The sequence below is a fragment of the Calliopsis andreniformis genome, chromosome 12 (genome assembly GCF_051401765.1).
Source record: "Calliopsis andreniformis isolate RMS-2024a chromosome 12, iyCalAndr_principal, whole genome shotgun sequence".
Lineage (NCBI taxonomy): Eukaryota > Metazoa > Arthropoda > Insecta > Hymenoptera > Andrenidae > Calliopsis > Calliopsis andreniformis.
In genome coordinates this window covers 5,121,121-5,144,964 of record NC_135073.1, presented here as the reverse complement: position 1 = coordinate 5,144,964, position 23,844 = coordinate 5,121,121, and the positions used below count along the sequence as shown (strand labels likewise).

Here is a 23,844-nt window from a genome sequence, read left to right as displayed (position 1 = left end):
AACTTCCTGTCTCCTTTTAAAACAAAATTCATATAGGAAGATGATCAATTTTATTTTTTGAGTATCTGCATGCTTCTAAAATTTCCATCTTTTCTTAAATCTTCTAAAAGAATCATTGTAAAATATCATTACAATTTGAAGTGACTAGAAAAAAATTTGCAAAATTCATTCAGTTAAATAAATGAATACTCTTTGAAAGTCAGTTTTTTTTTAGAAAATCGGTCTTATATTTTGTGTAGTAGAAAATTAGTAATTACTCAACCATTAAGAAGTTCAAACATTGTTTTTCTTTTATAATTTAACTAATACTCTTTGAGTCTTCAAGGTTTCTAATAAAATATCGATACAGTAATACTAACTTCTATTATAATATTAAATTAAACATTAAAGTCTTTCAAAATTATAGTTATTTCTTATAGATATCTCAGGATTGGCGATCTTTTAGATGTGCCACTTCTCTAACGCATTGAAATAACATACATGAAACCTTTTGGTAGCTAATCGTTTTCTAATCAATATGTAATGCCATTTCTGATACAGAACAATTCGTACGCTATCATATTTACTTTGTACATTGTCTGAAAAGAGCGAATTCAAATTAATAAAATTATAAATTGAGATTCATATAAGGAAATTAAGCTCTGGCCTATATCGTATATATTATCTTACGAAGCATCACTGTCACAATCATTTTACCCTTCTTTCTTATCTACCAATATACATAATTACTAAACCGATATCTCCATCTATCGAACTTTCATAAATTAATCTGAATAAAAGCAAAATACAAAACGTCGCCAAGCGACATTTATAACATGTCTCTTCGACGAGAAACGTGCCAAAATTTCCGTGAAATAGGAAGAGAGAGAGTGAGTATAAAGGGACGATAAAGGGTGTCGGAGGACGACGTGCGATGTAGGAGGATGGGAAAGCGAGCACGAGGAGCGAAAAGAGGGGCGGGGGCACGGGATTCCCTAGTACCGATGCCGACAGCGGCGGCAGGCTGTAATGCGTTATTAATGAACACCAAGAATTTCATTAAAGATTGTTTGTATATCAAACTGTCCACTAAATTATGCCCTATAACCCCCGTGGCGCCTTCCCGTGCCTGGAAACTATTGGCTGTGGCCGCGGTAGGCACCGCCATTCGCACCTACTGTTTGCACGCGATTCTTGAGCCCTGCAGCATCGAATTTTATTTTCTAAAAAGAGGACGCTATAAGCAGATAAAAACAATCACGAAATCTCACCGTGAGCTATTAACGAACACAGAGAAATCAATTAGTCGACGACTCGGCGAACAAAGTCAGTTATTTCGCGACCTTTGCAGCACACGTTATCGGAAGGGGCGATATAGGTAAGCGCGACGAGGAGAAGAATGCATGGAAGAGAGAAGGAATGGCAGGAAAGGGTGAAAGGGACAGAACGAAGAGGCATGACGCGTCGAATGAACGGCCAGGGGAGAAAGACAGGAAGAGGCTGGGTAAACGTGGTGGGTGGGGAGATACAGTTAATCGTTGGGAAGCTATTAACTTCGGACTGGAATGCCCCATAGCGCCTCATTTCGTTCAATGCAAATTTACGCCCGACGTCGCCCACCTAACGGGCCCTACCTCCACCTCTTTCTCCCTGAAAACGACGCGTATACCGGGTGTATCCAGTCCTCTAGTAGAGTCTGTTCTGAATTTGGCTAGACCAATGAAGACTTCCTGAGATTACTAGATAACATAAGAGCATTCATTACAAGAGACTTATTGTGATCGAAGTCCAGGAAGGTCAAGATCAAGTGTAGATCAAGGTTTGAGTCCACAAGTATATCAAATGGTATTTTCTCTGTACTTCTGTAAGCTGTTAAATTAGTGATCATTACGTTTTCTTTATCAGTAGTGACCTAGTATGCAACACAGTTCGATTCCATAAAACAGAAAAATTTGAATAGGAAAGAGCTCCACAGACGATAGGATGCAGGTAGTGAAGGACTACTTGTCGTGAAACCAATGAATGAAATAAATACCTATATGTAAATTAAGCACAAGTGTAATAAGAACATAAAGTGATGAATCATAGTCTGATCAATGACTCTATCTACTGTAAAGCAGACACGTTCCCCTCATTCTATGTACCCATTAAACACCTAGAACTGAATCGGTAAGTTGAGGAACAATTCAAATCCAAAAATCACATTTTAATGTATTTGACTAGAATTATACACTAGAATTATAGTGTATTAAGTCTACTTGTTTTCTATGTGACTTAATACGCTTTGGCTTTGGGGTCCAGATATTGTTTTAGGAATATTTGAAAATTGTTATTATTTTGGATTATTTTGGATAATTTGCAGAATTAGAAACTTTTCTATATTTTGAACTTGTGTTTACATATACAGAATCAACAATGTTCCACTTATACCATCAGTTCTAAAACATTCTTTATAGTATACTGTAATCTTCTTATTCTTAGAAAATTTCTATTTGTCGAAAAAAATATTACCATGATACAAATTAACAGGTAACAAGTGAATAAGTTTATTTGATTGAATTGAAGTGAATTGTACCTATTAGATGACAATGATTATTTATTCGTTTCTCAAAAACTTCCTCTGAAGTATTCATGAATTTGAGAATCATACCTAATTGAAATTCCTAGAGGGTAATGATGTAAGTAGTCAGTGAAGAAGCTGCTCCAACTTATCCAATTTGGTTGTTTCTCGTAAACGATCAACGTCGTAATCGGGTGACCCGTTTTGTAGCTGTAGAGCGAAACTTGGACCGTATCCATGGCTGTTGTCTTATTAGTTTAGAACTTAGGCTTAATATAAAGTTGCGTGTGTCGCTGGCGATGGAAGCCTGCCTCTTAGACTGCAAGCAGGAATTTCCCTTCTTGGACAAATATGCAATTACTCTTCTCTAGCTGAAATTTTACGTACCAGTAATCAATAAAATCCCTTTTTTGTGCTGAAAAGTTACTAAACAAATTGAGAGATAATGTGACAGCTTTCGTTGACAATGAGACGTTAGAAACGAGACCAGTACGTCTTAAGACATGTGGAGAATCTCGTTGACAAATAATCGGATAACGAGTGCTCAAGGTACACATAGTTAACGCAGGAACGTTGACTAACGACGACTGATGTCCTCGCTATGTAATTTCAAAAGCACATACCTGGATATACGCGTGAAATGAAAGTGCAGGCTGTTAAACATCTTAATATGGACAAATGCTGGACTATATCTCAGATGAGGTTTGCTTTGCATTATTCGGCTAACGTCCTCGTTTACTATCTTTGCGAGATTTGCATTGTAGTCACCTAGAACTACTGCAGTTCCCTTTTTCACTCCACCGAAATCTGACAGTTTCCTATTGTCAGAGGTTGTAGTTTGGATATTAAACAGTTCTACATTACACAGAAGTATTGCTTTAAAATGTTTTGAATGTATGGGCACAGTAGTAGACGAATGAAGGTTTAGAAAGTAGACGAAGTGAAAAAGTGTTATAATTTTGCAAGAAAATTGAATACTGAAAATTGCAACTATGGAACATCTATGACATATTGGACAAAATGAAAAAATATCCTAGAATAAATACGTTGAAAAAATAAAGTAAAATGTGCTATACCTATACAATTGTTTTTGTCCGCCACTGTATATGTATAATAATTTTAAATATAGAGGGTATTCAACAGCAGGTATTAGAAATGTCAAAGGGAGGGTTCCATGGGCCAAAATAAAACGAAAATGAAAAATACCATAAATAAATTGCGTTTGAAAGTTTCGTTTCGAGAATATTAATTATTAAAGGTACACCTAAAGTGTCCGTGAAACATGTCTGACTTGGGGTCTTATTCTACTGCTTACGTGTACTCATTAAGTCAGACATAGCGATATCAGTATTTTTCACAATTAATAATTAAGAAATGAAGCGTTAATTGCAATTTTGTCATCTTTGATCTTCATTTTAGTTAATGACCTAGAATTATCCCTTAAATTTTCTGACACTTGTCGAACGTTCTAAATTTCAAGCTATCCCAATAATGTCACTAAAGATTGTCTTACCTCTAAGAAAATTATAGATCATCTTATAGATCAGTTTTTAACCTCTTTTTCAAGAAACTTCTATTCTTTTTTTTCACTTGCTGTCCAAAAGACAGCAGTGAAACTGACAAGCAGTGATAGTACTTCAAGCAACTTCATACTTAAAAACAACGAAATGATATCTTTATTAAACTCATGTAACAAGAAAATCCCGCAAGTCATTGGAGTATACCGTCCCATTACCTCAGATTCGGTCTTAGCGTAGATTTTGAGAGAATCTCGTCTTGAAGCTCGCATTAAACACGAAACCTAACAGAACTGGTAACCCCCAACAAGGAGGAAGAGCGAAAACAAAGACTGGGGAGAAAATAAATGTGTACGTCGGATTTTAAGAAACCGTGACAGGACTGGAGACGTCCAACTGACTGACATTTAGCAAAAGCAGCGTGAAACGGTAAAGCTAATGGTGCCGAGTCGGCAACGAGTACGATGGGAAGAGCCTCTGGAAATGTGAGAGAGGGTAGCGGGCGAAGAAAGAGGGTCACGGAATGGATGTGTTCACATTATACCCTCTGTTCTTTTAATTTCTTCAAAGGGTCTCTCTCCGCGACACCTTCCACCTTCTATCCTCTACTACCGGATTAATAAGGCGTCGACGATGTGACGTCTTTTTTCTTTCACCCCCCGGCCGGGACAGCAGACAACCGGCAAAGTGAATGAGAGAACTCTCGGCAAGAGAATAACAGAGGGAGAGAGCACTCTCTTACCGGTACTTAACGGCGGGATGAGATGAGCTGCCGTTAATAAATGTGTTTCTAACTGTGCGAGAGAGAGAGGGGATGATAGTTGCATGGTGTCGAGATCCCAGGAGAATGAGACTTAATGAGAAGAAAACTTTTAAACGCACCTAAACCTTCCTTCCTTCCTTCCTCGGTGCCAAGGCAAGCTTAGCTTTGCGCTTTTTCCCTGTAAATCGAATATAACGGAAGAAGGGCATGTCAGTGAAGAAGACAACTGGATTTTATCGATGGACTTCGGGGTGAGGTGGGGTGCAGATGATCAAGCTTATAAATAAACGAATTATTAAAGGTTATAGTTCAAGTATAAATTTTAATCAGTTGTTATTGTCTTTCAATACAGTTTGTTATTACCTTTCTATTACAGTTTATTAAGTGAACATAATTATTTCTGCTTGTAATCCATTTTAGTCAAACCAATAGTACCAACTATACAAAATTTTATAAATTTACATTTAGGATGCACTACTGACCAGAAGCTTGAACTCATTTTCTAAATTAAACAAAACGAAAGTTACCTTGTTAAACATACAATGTATGTAACAATTAATAATTGTATACATTTTTTACATTGTACGAAAACAAAAAAGGTTGTAAATATTATTATTACTATCTTACTAGCTTCAAGCCAAAAATACTTTGCCATACAGGGTGGGAGGAAAATCGTAGTACAATCGTAGTACAACTGGCCAGGGGGTAATTCTACATAAAATTACCCCCTGGCCAATTGTACTACAATTTTCCACCCACCCTATATAGTATAAGCGATAAGTGTAACAAGTGATTTCAAACTTTTGGTCCGTAGTGTATCTACATAGGTATATTTCACTACCTGCTAACACTTTAAATGCCGCTATCTTTTGATGTATCTGATCCGTTGCAATCAGCCAGGATCCTCACATCCTTCGATCTTTCGTCTTTGAAGATTTACAAAGGAAAAGGTACATTCGATATCATCCAGAGTTCGTCAGGCTGTTGGAAGAACTACCCTCCGGTGTAAAAAAATAATTGCCCCTTGATACGCGCCGATACCACCCCACCTGTCGGGGGATGCCGAGCTACAATGATGTTCGCATTCGCGAACTTAGTCCGAAATTAAATATCGAGGCAAAAGAGGGTGGCCAGGGACCCGTGGCGAGGGAATGCTAAAGAATCCCTCACTGGAAAAGGAGGGAAGGGAAAGGAAGCTCGTGGTGCACCTGCCTTTTTCCCGGGACCACCGTCGTGATAAAAATCAAACTGGAAAACAAACGAGGAGCAGGATCGTATTATAAAGTTTATTAATCGATAGATGATGCGCGGCGAGGGTGAAAGTGGAAGTCGAGGGGCTGGGAATATCTCGTTACGGAACTGGAAAATTAAAATTACAATGCTGGAGGAACGAACGATAGAACTTTTCTTTAATCCTACTTGTCTGTTCAGGGAATTAATGAATTAATGCTCCTTTTCGCTCGTTCACTTTATATTTGGGCCTATTATGTGCTAAAACAATGTGAAACTACCGCTCGCAAATATGGTCAACAGCAGATCTCCCATAAACTTAGGAGCTATACAGGCTGCAGCACTATACAATCTCAGATAACAATACCTTACTCAAGATACGAACTAAAATACTATTATGTAAAACACTTTGAACCTACACATTGTGTATTTTTTATTTTCTGATACCTTTGAACACTGCCTACTCTATCGTTATTGCTAACATTGTCATACTTTTTTAACCCTTTGCGGACAGCATATATGTGAAAGCACATGTTAATGTGTCGCCATTGTGGCGAAATTCGGCCGCAAGAAGATTGATGCAGCTCTTCATATCCATTGTTTTTTATATAAACATTTTGGTAGATCATTTCTGACTGTAGTTACAAATAAAAAGTTCAGCACCTACTCCAGTTTCTTATCTTTTAAACTTAAGTGCTTACTTCCTCCAGATTCGTAAATGTTTTACGACACAATCAAATTAAACGCTATAATAATATATGGTAATTTGCATTTCAGAAACTCCGACCAACCGATCCTCCGATCTTCGAAATCAAGAATTTGGAGATCAACGAAACTGGAACGCAATTGGCACTATGGGGCAATATGGGCATAGTTCTGATGGAGCTGCCCAAGCGTTGGGGCAAGGAGGGCATGTTCCAAGGTGGAAAAAAGGAGATTCTTTGCGTGTAAGTAGAACTCACTCTCGTGTGCATAATTCTCGACCAGCAAATGACGAAAGAATGTTGGTTTTGGACACCTGAAATCAATTTCCAAGATATGGAGCGACGAGTTTACGGGTCATTACAAGAAATCCTGCCGCTAAAAAGCGAGATAAGGCAGGCCGCGGATAATAAATCGCGCTATCTGGCTTGCAGCACCTCCGCGGCTCTTGCGGCCGCGTCCTAATATCCTGTAATTAAGAGGGTGTTACGATGACGCCCGAACCCCTTTGGCCTCCCTCTCTTATGGAATTAAGGTGGCTTTACACCGGTTAGTTTTCAAAAGTTCCTGGGGGCCTGGAGGCACTGTTGAATACTAACCGCCTCATCAACGACACACGCCACCGCAGGACTCGCGTAACATTATCCTTCGCGGCTCCGTCACGGCGTCTCTTCGTACTCGCGGCTAATCTTTCGGGTGATTAGAAGCTGCCGCAATTAGCCTCGCGATTGGAGGGATTATTGCCCGATGCTTCCACACGTTTTTCTGGCGAACTCTTCTCTGCCGCCCGTTGCCAACAATTCTATAGCGTCTCGTTCACGTGATATAAATACTAAATCACTTTGAAAGATATTGGTAGGTTTCTATATTTCGTACAAATTGAGTTGCTATAGCTGTAGATAAATACTTTATACGATTTTAGGGGCAACGTTTTTTACAAAGGAACCCTTTGCTTTATGAATTTTGTTGGACTACTTAAATTAAAGATGATTTCAATAAGAAAAAAGTATATAAATTAACTAATGTTTAGGTTACTAATTATTACAAGATGAACGATTTGTTACCTTATCAAATATTCTAGAATTCTTTATTTTTTATTAAGTTCTGTCACATAAGAATGCTACTTCAATATTTAGAATATAAGATATAATCGCGAGTGTAATTAGCCGCTATGAGATTAATGCATATTTAGACTTGTTTTTCTTAGTCCCTTGTTGCATCTTTTCTTACAAATTATAATACTTTTTCCATCAGCATTTATGTATATATTTATTTATATTTCATTAGTATTCAACAATTTTTCTAAGAAAAAATTAAAATCGAGGGCAAAGTAACAGTTCGAATACAGGCACCTAAAAGGAAGCTCTTTTTAGAAAATGATAGGAAGACTATCATGATTTTAACTGTTCTGCTCATGTGAGAGAAAATCAATAGCATTCTTAATATAGATAAATTTGACCATCAAGAAGACAACATTTAAGGCCTTACGACTTCTTTTAAAATCTGTCCACAATCCATCAAATACAGAGTTTTTATCCTTCCACTTCCTTTAAATGTGAACGATGTGAAAGAACATCACAGTAGCTGTTGCAAGTATTGACAGAGACATGCTTTACTGTAATTGAGAGTTTTAAATTCTTAATCTATATCTATAATGTATTGGTTTCTATAAAATACTCAGACTGTCTATTTCTTTCATGGCAATGGCAGCTGTAAACAGTATTGAATGAGACATATTGATCCTACATCTGCAGTTTTACTTCCGACATCAAGTCCAAGTCAACGGACACATGCTATGTGTTAATAAGTAGAAAAAGTACAATGTAATACTTAGGGTGCTCACAAAAGTACAAAAGTACAAAAGTGACTAATACTAAATTTAACAAGGAAATTATATTAAATTTCAAACAAAATTACAAACCATAAAGTGGAAGCTAAGAACGAGGCAGAATTTTTGCCTAATATTTGCTTCAAAGAAAAGTATACAAATAGCAAAAATAAGTGCAATTAATTACTTGAAGTTCTAGTACTCTCGGAAAAATAGAAAATTATCTTTTCTTCAGTTGTGGATTATATACATCATCAGAAGCAACCAGCTACTATTTTGCAACGCATTAGGTACCATTTCATGAGAAGCATCATTTTCAAAGACACAGACAGTAAATAAAAGGGGAATACTAATTAATTTGAATATCACGATGAACGACAAGATGCCACTTAATTCGCCGCGGTAAAAGGGTGCACCGGTTCGTTCCAAGTTGTGTCCCTCGCATTATAATTTCATAAATAAGTAGAGTCCGACTTCCTACCGACTTCCCGCTAATTCATAATTCCGCAAGTTTTTCCGGAAACGAACGAAACGTTTAGCTCCGGCGGGCGCGAGACCCGAACAAACTGGTCAAATTAAGAGCGGCAGTTTACCGCCAAAGTTTTTTCGTTATTTCACTTAAGCAATTTCAGTTCGCTTCCGACGACCGCACCGTCGCGGCTAGAAATTGAAGGAATTTATAAGAACGCGCGTACTCGACCGTGCACTAAAGACTCGGATACAAAAGGCCATGAAACAGTTTGTAAGGGAGATCATTAGAACGAATCGCAGAGATTCAGCGGCTCCTTTCTTCCGACTCAAACAAGTCTAAAGGGAGTTTATGTATTATTTTCCGCAAAATATCCTACTTCGCAATACGTATCTTGTATTCGTGAAAAGTTAGAATTTCACGAACGAATCGTGATTCATGCATACTCTCTGCTTATACGATTAATTCAATACCTCGTAACAGCAATTTGCTAGTACGTCTCAAGTGGTATTCTAACAGCACTATGGAAACAGTTTCGATACAGTACCTAGCTTTCACATCGGCCAGCAGATCTAGAACCTCGAAGCGTGGAAAAGCGAGCGGCCGAGCATCGGATTAAGCAAATGGCGGCAATAATAGTGATTATTCGGATTATGATATCAGAGCGCGAAGTGGGTTCGCTTGGACTTACCAGCACAGCCACTAACTGCTGCGCCACCAAATCCCGACTTCAAGACACCGGATTAAAACTATTACCACTTCGCGCCGCCTCTGCCCACCCTACATACCCCAAAATCTGCCTCTTTCTCTCATCCTCGTAAGAAACTCCTTCAACCTTCTCTAAAAACTTGGTTATTTTAAATGCCAACGAGAATCTGAAACTGTATTAGTCTCTCCAGCTGCATTACCAATGCAAACGTTGTTCTCTTAATTCATAGAGAAACATAGACTTTCATTGGGATTTATGTCACATTATTTGACTGAATTAGCTCAGTTCGAACAATGCTATATTTTTCTTGGAATTTCTTTCTTAATTTCCGAAAAAATGAATGATGATGCGGACCTACTTTGTTCAAGTCCCCACGTGACGCAGTAAATGCTAATCTACAAGTGGATAATGAGTTAGCATCAACAGAAAACGCGGGATAACATTAGAAGCATCTATTTCGTCAGCCTTCCTACGCAACTGTTTGCCATTACTTGGTGCAAATATTCCGGTGGATAATCGTTATAGGAAGAAGGTGTAACTTGGAGGTAATAACTTGGATTGGAGCGTAGACAAGTCGTGGTATTAATTCGGTAACGGACCACGAAACCGGCGTTATTTCGTTGCACCACCGGAAGATCGTTGCCTCTTAGTTGGCCCTCGCGGCTAATTATTGTTTTAAGGATTACCGTTATGTGTTTATTATGCGGCCCGGGAAGACCTTTCCTACCTTAATATTCGGTAGATTTCAGCTTCGGTCTCTGTACGTGGCATGCCACCAGAGAGGCCCCTGCACTCACCCCTACCTTCTCACCCCTCATACCTCACGTCGCAGGCCGGTCTACGTTTATGAATAATTTTCACCACTCGCGTTACCTAGCTACCCATGCCGTTCTGCTTCCAGCAAACGTTCCTACGAATTGTCCCCGGAGTATTCACCTTGTAAACCCGCGTAATGCTGTGTCCTCGTTCGAGGGGTGACTTCGGTTTCTGATCTCTGCCGTTTGAAAGAGAAAAGAATACGGATGTGCAGCCCAACATGTCTTTTCTTACACTGAGATTGTTTCTTTGAGGATATGCATGCCGTGGCAATTGATTCTTTTAGAAATAGGGTGAACTATTTGATACACTTGCATTTTTAGCAAGGTGCATCTTTGCACTTATGACAGCGATAAAGTTGTAAGAGAATAGATCTTTCTGTCATTTGATCTTTTTTTTGACAACTTCTTTTGATCTCTAATTACAGTCGAGATATAATCTGGCTTATTTATGTGACCTATCCCATAAGAATATAACAACCCTGGAATAATCTCGACAGTCTTGAGAATTTTTTTTAGTAGTTGTTTATTTACAATTACTACAGACTATTAGGTATTTATCAGTCAGTCCATTATGTAAAAAATAGAATATATATCAAGAAAACACTCACTCGTATAATAACTTTTTTTTCTGTGTGTAATTCTGTGAATTTTATACGTTTTTTGTTAAGTCATATGGTTTAAGTCTCTTAAATCTTTAACGTTGAGTTGCTTGTTTGCAGCGACTATTATTCTGACTGCTTTATTGTAAGAACCTATTATACCAATATTCCACTTTTTGGCACCGCTCAGTAATTAGCTCGCGCTCCAAATGGCTATTATTGCGACTTTGCATAATAATCATTTATTATACATATAGTGATTTTCACAAAATTTCTGACAATTCTGAGAAAGATTTCTTTTGTCCACTATCACGTTTATCTCTTCCAAAATAATTAGATCTCAGATTAGACATAATGTTCCCACACGAAGCTAAGTGTAAGAAGCAAAGCGGTGAATCAATAGGTAGTACCGATGTTCTTCGTTAAGGAAAATTTACACTAGCTGAACATTTGCAATGTTCCGGGGTTATCCAAACCAGATTCGGTAGAGTACGAAGGAGCGAGGCAAGGGTGACAGAAAGTGGCTAACAAAACCGTCGACCAGAGTGGGAGCGAGAAGGACCAGGACAGAAAGGGGGAGGCACGAAGAGGTAAAAGGGAGAAGGAAGGAAAATATAAGGTTCATGGCAGGGTGGTCCGTGGCCTAGCACACGTACCGCGGTAATTAAAAGAACCGACAGATGTCCCTCTTTTACCTCTCGGGTTTTATTTCGTTACGACACGACAACGACGATGTCCAGGACAATGACGGCCCGGTCTCGCGTATTTAAATTCTCCTCCGGCGACGGCCACTGCCGGAATTCTTTGATTAGAAGAACCCGTTGCAGGTGCCTACAAGCGCTACGCGATTACCCAAGTGCGTGCTTTTCTATGTATGCTGCATCAAGCTCTCTTCTTCTCTTTAGCCTTTCCACGTTACTGCACATTTGTACACAGAGAATGTCGTCTCTCTCGCGCCTCGCCGGTCCAGAAAGGATGTTAGGACCACAAAAAGAACCTGGAAAGGCATTTGGAATCCGTATTATTCACGCTTGCGATCTTCGACATTGGTCCTTGGGTACACTCGTGCTTCGTTGCGCTCAGGACAAGGAGACGACGGTGCAAAGTGTTGGTCGCAAAACTCCTGTGTAACTGAATGCATAGTACATTACTGCATATCGTTATTAACGCTTGATTAATATGATTAGGTCACAGTATTTCTACTAACTCATATTTCAAGAACTCATCATTTATTGTTAGAGAAATTCATTAACTGGAAAGTTGGGAATTTTCTATATACAATTGTATTGGATAGATTGGAAAGCTCCTAACGATTTCACGTAGATAGTATCTAAGTTTACCGAAACAAATGAAGTTGTTAAACGCTGATGATTTTTATACATATTTCAAAAGTAACTTTTCCGTGCTTATATAATAAAGAAATAGTAATTACACTATGATATAGGTATTCCTTATTTATTTAATAACTAAGGTACTAATAAGATAAGATACTGGTTTAGAACTTTCTAGACATTCCAAAACATTATTTTTGGTAACGAAATCACAATGATCTCATCACATAATACGCGTATGTTGCAATACTAACACTATACCATGTAAAGTTCAATAAACTTCACAATCGTAAAATTATCAAGATTTTAACAATTAACGGATATGATGACAGTATTATAATATATTTGCTTCAGTATAAATATGGTGAAATATTTAAAAGAATGCAATTACACTTTCTGTATGCATTGAGACATTTATGACGTTTCTATATCATTCAATTTGTGCATAAATAGCTCACTGCGATTTTTTAATAAAAATTTGTTAATAGTAGTAGGTATGCAGAAAATTTCTAACTTTTCATTTTATTAGTACCAGTTAGTTGTCCATGAATATTTCTTGTATACTTTAATACACATGTTAATATAGGTAAATACTAGGATTCTTCTCCAGCTTCTAGGATTTATTGCATAACTTTTTAAAAATAAAAAACAGTGAATATTAACCACGGCCAAAATACTCAAAGAACACTAAACAACTCTTGAAACATCCCTACTCATTGATTCTCTATTTTCATTCATCTCCTTCGCTTCAGCTCTTGTTAACTACTGCTTCTATAAAACATATTCAACCGGCAATAAAGTTTTCCTGCAGGCTGATAAACACAGTACACATACAGGGCTAGCTAGTCGTAGCTTCTATATTTTTCTCCTCGCGTTGGCGACATTTTTCAAAAGGCGCGGATATCATCGGGAACCATCTAAATCATGCGTCGCTCGAGCACAACGCACCCTATGCTTCTCGCTTCGCAAATACACTCCCCTTACCGATCTCCCTCCTCGAAAGCATCAGGACGAGACTGGTGATTTTCGTTAGTGCTTGCTCATCGAAAAAAGGTTGGAAAAAGGGAGGCCGGGAACGTTGGACAGGTCCAGCCAGGAAGGTGAACGGAGCAGAGGGATGAGAATGGTGGTCGTGTGCAGAGACACTTGGTATGGGTGGGCGCGTATGTGGATTAGTGGACCGAGAACGGCTACGAGAGTGCCACGTGTGGTTTTCCGAGATTAGCCTTGGGTTTATATCGGGATTACATATGTAAAACCATTAGGTTAAATCATTTTTTAAATAAACGCATCCTATCCCCCTTCACTGCGGCTCAGGACAGATACGAGAGCGGTTGCAGCAGTCCTTCCTGCCTCATGGGGTGAGATCGGGGGCTGGTGCATGCTAGTGAAATATTTTGTGATACATGCGGTACGTGCTTCTCGTTCGTCGGTAATCTCTCGTTGGAGATCCTTAGCCATTCGGTAGCCGTAACTTCACAACTTAAATTTGATCGAAAGAAATATTGTCAGCCTATGATCTTGATAACGACAGAGATTTATGTGTTCATTTGTGGAGAATAGGATTGCGGTAAGTTTTTGTCAATTTAGTTAGGACCGAATTCGAAAACGAAGTACGCTTTTCATATTAAATTTTCAAAATTTCGCTAGACTCTTATCATTAACTATCATTAACATACTGAATAATTGAAACCCTGAGTAACAGGAAATATAAAGAATAGGTGTTCTACTGTATTTAAGTATCCAAATTAACCACTTAAGAACTGCATTTTTTCGAAAACACATTGGGTTACATTGCATCAAAACCAAATTAACAAAAATTATTATTCTGAAGTGGTTAAGTGCGTAACTTTATTTTCTAAATTATACTTACAGGTTAGTTCGCAAATATTCCTTGCAATTCCGTGATATCTAATTGATGTAGCTAATCTTTCAATGGTGGAACACTTTCACATACAAAAGCGCTGTGTTACATTTAGAAAGTCTCAAAAACCTTCTGTCCTCCTTTAGCACTTTAATAAGAGCAGCCAGGACATCTAAGCTTCGCATGAATACCAAATGAATTAGTTAGATTTAAGAAGTCCTGCTGTTTACCATTTCCTTGTGTCTGCTGGACCATCAGAATGAGCGCTTCCCAGGGTTTAAATCGAGAATATTTACGATTCAAGTGTGACTGCCTGGTCCAAGACGTGCCCTGTCGCTTAAGGAAGATCGAGAACCAAGGCACGCAGGACGCGGAGCTGCAAAGTAGCAGCAAGGAGGCGCTCCTTGGAAACCGATGGCCGCGATGAAAGTGCGACGCAACCTCGAGAATTAACGGGCTTAGTTGCCGACGCAGGTGTCGTCGGGAAGGCGAACGTAAGCGAGAGCCGGATGAATTACGACAGGAGCGTCAGCCAGCCCAGCAGAACGTTGCTCGTTATATTTTGCGTAACATCCCGATTTTATGGGCCACCCCTCACACCATCGGTCGCGTACTCCTCGCTCCTGGCCCATCCATCTGCCTTAACAGAGATGCCAACTATCGTTCTCCAAGAATCTCACTTCCGCTCATCTAAATATCATTAAAATTCAATGTATTAACCCTCCAGCGGTGGATCACAAAAGGTGGCGTCTTGGCCATTTGTGACCCGTACTAGCACGGTTTAATTGTTTTCGAGTTACTTCTTAAGTCTTTCCCAACCACGTATCTCTCGATTCAACTTCGCGGTGATCCAGTTTGCTTCAACCTGATTTAATCTGTATCTCCAATCTCGCTTCAATCCGTTCCAACCCGCGACCTGCTCTAATCTGCGTACAGGGATGTCGAGTAATTCAGGTATCTTTGGCTGACGTTCAAAGTTGCATGGTTATTAATGAGCAATACAGTCTGAAGAATCCTCTAATGAGATCGTATAACATTATTCAGACTACTTATTGAATTTATTCTTAATTTTCCAATGATTTTCGAACTTTTTTGTTACTTTGTTCTTGTTCCTTAATTGAATATATGGGAATAATTACAATATTAGTGTAATATATAGGATACCAGGGTAAATAAACACGATAGCAATGTGTAGATGCTGAGTGTCCCATTATAAGCACCATTGAATTATACTTACAGTGATAATGCAATGGAAAAATAGTGTAGAAGAAATCTGTATGTACTATTTTAAATATAGCTTCTATTGGAATAAAAACTAAGTTTTTTATTGTAAATTTCATGTCATTTAAAAATCAACTTGTTTTTCTTAATCTTCGTCATATGAAGCTTGACCTAGATGCAGGTGGATCCAGATATAGCTAGTCACACATAGATCTTGAACCTATTAGAATTGGAAAGGTTAATTGGGAATTAGATGAATTACAATATGTACTCTAATGTCGCTATTTTGTTCGATAAAAAAAGATGAATAGAAACTGTAATATCTTAAAAAATAATAGGGATGCGTTTTACATAAGAAACTTGTACATCAAAGTATTATACATCAGTTCTGATTCTGATTGACTCACACGGTTACATCTATTTCCTACAGCATTATACAAATTGTTCAAAAATCAGAAATTTTTCTTTAGGGGTGAAAGGGTGGTAATTGTACGTAGAAAAACTAGTCTAAAATATAGCTAAAATTAAAAAATATAGAACGGAATCAAAATTGTGTAAAACCGCTTTTCACTTATTGTAGACATAATTCTGTCTAACTAAAAATGTTATCCTTATCCTAATATGTCTCGATTATATTAAAACTTTCGATCCTATTATTCAAATCTGCCTACTCTTTTTTAGTCAAAATATGAGATGAATATTAAAAACAATACTAGTTGTAAAATAACAAAATTAAAATATCTACTATATAATACTTAAAATAGTATAGTAAAAATATTTTATTTATAAAATAGTAGCAGTAAAAATATTTGCAATAAAGAGAGAAAAAACCTAATTCTCTGTCAAACAAAGATATCTGTGACCTCTTGATACATTGTCTTTCATCGTAGACCTCGAGTACAGCCCGTTTAACGAGTTATATCTAATCTATGCATCCGCTTATCATAATGGTTCTCGTTATACTGTGAGCATAGCTTCCTAAGGCCGAAGAACCACCCCCTCAACTACCAGTATCACCAAACCACCCTTCTTCGCGTGCCATGCTGCCGCGGCAAAGTAATAAAAATACTCCGAGTTACTGAACGATATTACGTCGTTACAGGGTCACCAAGCGGAATTAAGTGCAATGGGTTCGTTCTGAATATTTACGTCGATTAAGTACCTGTCGTAGATGGGTTTCTTTGTTGAATCTCACATAAAACCTCAAACTCGAAGCACGACAACTTTGGCATTAATCTCGAACGTATTCAATTAGGTATAATTTTCTGCATATTTTTAAACATGAACAGTTTGATGAAAATAATCTTGTTTTAACAGAGGAAGAACTCTTGAGCAAGAAAGTCACTTCTTTTATCTCCTTTAAGCATAAATTTTTAATTACTTATAATTTCACTCTCCTCAATAATAGATTATATTAGCAACATACAAGCTATCTGTCTCACGAGTTAAAACTTCGTTCTGGAATTCTCCATAAAGAAATTTTAAATCAACTCGCTTGTTCAATTGAACAGCTTAGATAAGTACACAGATGTGTTTAAGTAATCAGTCAAATCCCAGCAGTGATTCAAAAATCCAAATGTAATTAAAGTTTTACCACGGCGGCCTATCGACCCGACTCTGAATTCGGCTAACCGGAAGAGAAATCCTATCACGCGGATGAGCATTAATGGCTTTATGATCTAATGAATTTTTAGGTTAAGCGGCGAGAAGACCAGCGGGAGATCCGGATAGGTTTTTTCTCCGGGATTTATTGCCGAGAAGGAGGAGTTGAAACCGAGAGAGGCCGCTTATCTGTCGTTTGGCGTTACTTTTAAAACCAATGTATTCCTCTAGAGTAGACTCTTCGTTTATTTTCATAGGAAACGAGATTTTTTGTTCCTTACTTGTATAGCAGATTATTTCAGTATGCAGAACGAAACATTGTCTATCCCATTTCCTCAATATGTTTCTTTTCTTCTAAGATACGTTATATCTTCATTTCCCTATAAACCTCTACCTTCACCTTATCATTGAGAGTTACTTATTTTATATTTAAATTTTCTTTTACCTTATTTTAGTGTTCCTCTGCTTTTAAAGCAACTTTAGCAGAAACTAAAAAGGTTATTTCATTTACGTTGGTGTAGATTCGTTCGTTACAAGAATATAAATTTTTAAAGTGAGCGTTATTTAATATCATAATAAAATCATTATGCTACCTAAGGTAACTTCCCACTATTAGTAATCATAAGTAATAAAAGTAATTTCTGTCTGTAGAGTTCCATTGGAAGGCCACTTGTACTTGATTCGCATCAATCAAGTACCTAATCTTCCTCGACATTAATAATAATCTTCTTACACAACCTTGAAGTATATATACTTACCTACTAGGTATACTACTAAATCAATTCTTCTGTTTGCATTGAATGTGCTATAAAGTGACTCACTTCCTATATTAATCGCTCGCTAAACATTTTTTACTTCTCTCGACGAATAGCATAAACCGCTAAAGTTCCAGGCCCTGTTTTAAGCACCCTATGTTACTCTGATTTATTCATAAATTGTCAGAACACATACGTAAGGGATTAAGAACTTGGTAGGGTTTCCTTCCCTATCAGACAAATTTGAAGACAACATCATTGACGGGGCCTAGAAAAAGGCAGGTAGTGGACAAACAGGCCGCATAAAATTATCAAGGAAAACGAAAGGTTAAGGGTTGGTGAAAAGCCACGACGAAAGCATGGGAAACTTTAAGCGCAACGGGAAGGGAAATTCGCGATGGGGAAGGTCTTTCTGGAACAAAATGATACGACACCGCGTAAGATCCGCTTTGAAGTCAGGCTCCGCGCGCCATTCTTTGTACAAATTGGAAGAAAAGCGCCGCGTAAAAAGCTCCCCGTGTTCCGTCCGCTCCGCCCGAGGGTTAATACATTTACGTAGGAAAAATTATTTTTAATTTTTTCTAGACTGCTTCCGACCAGAGAGTGAGGTGGCACGAGGGTGTGCCAGAATGCGCTGCACCGCCGTGTAAGAATTTCTTAATTAGATTCGAGCAGCCGGCTCCGCCGCTTTTTCTTTCGTTTCGCCAAGAAATTCCCCGTAGCGTGGCTCGAGTCAAAAAAATTTGAGCGTTATTAGAGATTTTCTCCCCCTTTGAGACAATACAGACTGCCAGATTCATAGTTTATACCTTGCAGAGCCACGCACGTGAGACTATAGCCTCCAGTTTCACGTCCTGAAATCTGTTTTAAACGTTCAGCAAGTGTGAAGTGTTTAATACACATTAATTCATTGAAAAATTGCTGTAAATTAACAGCTAATATTAATAGGTAATTTTACTTACCCAATTATTTAATTTGTACTATACATATACATACCTACTACATTGGTAAAATTAAAAATTATATGCATTTTATTTCTATACCACATTTCTTGTATATTATTTGATATTTAAATCTTCACTCATCCTGAGAAAAATATAGGCTACCATGAAATTTGTAGTCTCCCTACTGTTACTCCCTAATTTCATCCTCTTGACACTGTGAGAATTTATTTGCATAAATGTTCATATTCTAGACATAAAAAACCATAGAAGTGTCATACAGTTTAACCTAATTAAACAAAGTTTATTTAAAAATCAGGACTACAAGCATAAAAAGAGTAATTTTATACGAAGTAATAAATTAAAAATACAGAATAAAAGTTGTTGATACCGCGTTTTGTTGTTGAGTAACTCAACGTTGAATTTTTACCGAATATCGAAATACAGTGTCACTAGTAAAGAGTACACAAGTGAGAAAGAACGCTTGTAATTGAAGTAGATAGAGTCAATGCTCAGATCATGAGAGTATCCCTCATTTGCTTGAAAATATTCTCGGATATTAATTTTATTATATATTTTCGACTCATTTATTCATACAAAGTCATCATTTTTTCGTTTATATCCCCAAACGTGGGACGGATACTGTATACATATACATGTCTATAAAATTTGCATAAATTTAACTATTCATCATTGACTGTAAATATCAATATAAAAGACTACCTATTAAAGTTACTAATATGAAGAAATCATCTAAACATCATTCGACTGTAACTATAAGCACAAAATCATCAAAAAAAGTCGATGCATCTACTGTTCTACTAACGTAATACTTTTGTAACCAAAGTCTCTAGCCATCTGCCCTCTAGTTTCCCAAATTTGATTAAAACCGTCTGGACAATCACGATGAAATTCAGTAACTAGAAACACGCAAACCGGTTACTTGTTGGTGGGAACACAGGACGCGCGTACGGTCCAGCGTAGTGCGCAGAGGTGGTCATAAATTTTGATAATTCCGAAATTGTGACAGAACGAAGAAAAATCCCCGCGAGGCTGTGGTGCAAAGTGCGAATAAATCGTTGCGTGTGCCTTTGTCAACGAAGCATGAAAGGTCGGGCAGTACAAAGGGAAAAAGAGAGGAGTCCAGCCACCCACAGACAGAGCGAGGAAGAGAGAGATCGAGAGGGAGTAAGAGAGGACTAGGAGGTAGGGGGTCAGAGGCGCTGGGGGTTGCCCACGTCGTCTGGCTTTCGACCGGCTCTCTCTACTGGTGCGTGCATGCGTACATTTTTATCAATTATTAAGAACTCGTGGCGTGCTTTTGCAGCGCGGCCGCTGGCGATAGTAAAGTTACCTTCGTCGTTGGTGTAACCAGTCGTTGCCGGCGATACCCTGTGCCCACCGACCTTTTTTTGTACCTCCTCCAACCCTTCTCCCTCTCTCGTTCTCCCTATTTTGCGTCACTGGCCTCTCCCTCTCGCTCTTTCCACGCGACTCTCTCTCTTCTCCTTGCCTCCTCACCCCCTTCTCGTTCCCGGTGCCGCGGACATTAATAACGGCCACGGGCTAACCACCGTCAACCCCCTTTTGCCAGCGTTACTGTGTCCAGCCGCGGAAAGTGTGAGAGTAATAATAAAATATACGAAATGTAGGCGACCATCGTCGGCCGCCAGACCAGCCTCGTCCCGCTGAAAAACAAACACCGCGACACGCTTTGGTGTGTTCCTTCGTTATTCGTAGGGTTGCTACGATCGTGAAAGATTACGGTAATTGGCGTTAAATAACGACACGTCGCGGGAAGTAAATAGCTCAGGAATCGAGGGACACGAACAATGTTTTCAGTGCTTTAACGTTCGAATGACTGGTAATGCTCTTCTGAGAACTGCACTCGGTTTTTGTCTTATGTTAACCCTAGGGCAACACCCTCGGGTCGCTGACGATCCCACCAAACTTTAACCACTTGGAGATTGACACATATGTGCACGTTTGGTTTTTCTTTAATTCATGCATAGTCACGAAAGGTACAATGAGAACTCTTGGGGATAGATGTTCCCCAGGAAATTCTCTATTGCCTGTTGTCTCTAATTTGTTTGAGTCTATTTTAAACGAATCCTTTTTCAAAGTAAAATACAACTGTTCTATTTGACTTATAAAAAAATTCCTCTCTCAAGAAGGAAGATCTTGAACTTGAAGATCTATTTATCATGCACTTCGAAGTAACCTAAACGTAAAGTTTCTCTTGCATAATGTAATATGAACAATAATTGTAAATTAATTGTGACATAGACGTGGTAAATTAAATGAAGTTTACTTTAATTTCTTTGTTTGAGGACCTTTTGTTCTTTTATACTATTTCAAGGTATAGGGTAAATTTACTAAACTTATATTCAGAACGACACAACCCTCTTAAGCATAAGATTTCCATGTGTCATCTTAATATTAACATCTTTTAAACTAAGGTAGGGGATCCCAATTTTTCCAGTGCTCTCAAATTCGTCACTCATGAGGAATTCATTACATCATAATGAAAATCGAAATATAACACTAGTGTAGGATTTATAAAAAGAATGAACTTCATTTTATAGCATTTCAACCAAAAATTACATTATGCTGATGAATAATAAACATTTTTGTAAAAACGCGACATGACCGTGTAAGGGGTTCAAGATTACTTACACGAAGCTCTCTGTTTAGTAAGACTTGTCTTGTTTGCGAATTTGGTACTAGGGCAGACAATTCTTTCAATTTGACTAGTAAACTCTGAAAAAAGAATTCTCTTAGACCAAGTTGACAGCATTTTCCGCTACGATATGGCGAAATTGTGCACCCCGAATATGGCAATTTCGCCAGTTGCAGTCTTTCACTATTTCGTTGTAAACTATAATTAAAAATCCCTTTTATGGCAAATAATTTATTGTAGGTGTCAGATAAGACCCTAAGCTTTATGAAATATTCAATAATTTTACTATATGTTTATTTAGAAATATTATAAAGCGCTTCGACATTCTAAGAAATGAAAAAATGTAAATCTTTTAGTATCTTATACTTTCTTAATAATACTTTAAAGGCGAAACGTGTTCTCAAGATTCTATTGAAGTAAGTGTAATTTGAAAACTTTATCTTATTCCTTTCCAGAGTCTACAAACTCGATCACTTCAACACAAACGTGGAAATTAGAAAAACAAGATGGCATCCTGGTTCCACGAACGATTCTCACCTTCTAGTTCTCACATCCGAAAATACATTTCGGTAATTTAAATTCAAATTATCTTCTTCGACTCTAGTAAAACCGAGCCATTTAAAGCTCATAAAAAAAACTATTATAAGCAACAATAAGATCATAATACACATAATACACATTAAGTGAACCCTTATAAATTTAATATTTCAAAGATTTGCACCATGTATAAACTGCATGTTCTTTTTACCTAGTCTATACGAGTGTGACCTCGGTAGTCCACCAAAATTACTTAAATCCTGGAAAGTCGGTCGTATGCCGTATGGTTCACCCTCAAAAATACCAGATTTCTCTTCCCTTGGCGATACTGCAGTGGATTTTGATTTCGCCACTCCTACGCTTCGCAAACCAGAAATGTTTGCTGACAAAGACATCAATAAGGTATCATAACAAGATCATTAACAATTCGTGAAAAAGATTCATAAAATTTTATGGGTGATCATTTTCAGAACAGCCTAGTGGATTGGAGCCAAATTGAATGGCCCATTCTAGTTCTTCGAGGTAACGGAGAGGTACTCATTGTTCGTGGCAACGTTATACTCGATACGTATGTAAAAGCAAATTTTATTTATAAACTTAATTGATTTTGAATTTCAATGAGAACTGTGTGCATGTTTGCCGTAATCTTATATGCTGAAAAATTAACTTAAATTTTCAGTAGAACCTGAAATTGTCTAAACTCTTTCGATTACAGTTTGATTAGAAAATCAAACTTTCTTTGTAGAAACAAAGAGCGAGCAAAATGCCCCATAAATGTATAAAATAAAAATGCTACTTGTAAATAGTTTAACTTAAACTATTCTCTCTTTAAAGATCAAATAATCTATGTAATCAATTTATACAATTAATCTATAGAAAATTAGAAAAGAAAGTCTTTATTATATAATATGTACAAAGATGCAACCAGTTTTACATAATGTTTACACGATAGAAAAACAAAGCAAATCAAATGTTTGAATTTTCGTTATTATTCATTTTGATTTGTATTCGCTTCGTTACAATTTTATACAGGATATTTCCAGATAGACGATACAATCAAATAGAAAATGGTTCTAAAAGCCAAAATAAGATGGAAATAAAAAATGAAAAAATTACATCTAAGATTTCGTTCCTGAATTATTAATTATTATTGGAAATGTCATTAGGAATCATTAAAGGCCTAAAATGCACGTACAACATGTCTGACTTAGAAATCTATTTTCCTGCTATCGCTGCAACTGAATTCACTAATGTGCCACGACAGTAGAACAAGACAACGTATTTTACGTCCATTTTAAACATATTTTAACAATTAACAACTCAAAAACGAAATGTCAAACGCAATTTCGTCCTGCTTGATTTTTCTTTTACGTAAGATCATAGAATCACCTTCTATACAGTGATACCACCTATTTTGAAATATCCCGCGTGTTATTATCGTGAAAGCAGCAACAAAAATACCCACTGCTATTACTACTATAATAATTAATTATTTTTGCACGTGTCTGTTAATATCAAGTCATGAGAACCCAGTTGTATCAGGATCACTGTCGATGTATCCTCCAACGGACGACAATTACGGGATAGATTCTTGTTCTATTATGTGTTTGCAAACCACCCCACCAATAGTGGTTATCGCCATGTGCAGCGGAAAGATTTACCATGCGATATTATTGAAAGAAGAGTTTCAGGATGATGACGACGAAGACAGAAGAGTAAGTTTCTGAACCATTCTTCTC

General features: G+C 37.6%; 1 protein-coding gene across 1 annotated transcript in view; it reads left to right on the top strand.

The window, feature by feature from the left end:
* The window catches only part of Mbo (nuclear pore complex protein Nup88), an 83,967-nt gene that overhangs the window by 57,597 nt on the left and 2,526 nt on the right, over nt 1-23,844 (top strand). Inside the window, exons 2-6 of the mRNA XM_076389651.1 lie at nt 6,827-6,996; nt 22,024-22,137; nt 22,321-22,507; nt 22,576-22,673; nt 23,625-23,820. Of these exons, the coding sequence (XP_076245766.1) occupies nt 6,827-6,996; nt 22,024-22,137; nt 22,321-22,507; nt 22,576-22,673; nt 23,625-23,820 (765 nt within the window). The remainder of the gene's footprint in view (nt 1-6,826; nt 6,997-22,023; nt 22,138-22,320; nt 22,508-22,575; nt 22,674-23,624; nt 23,821-23,844) is intronic.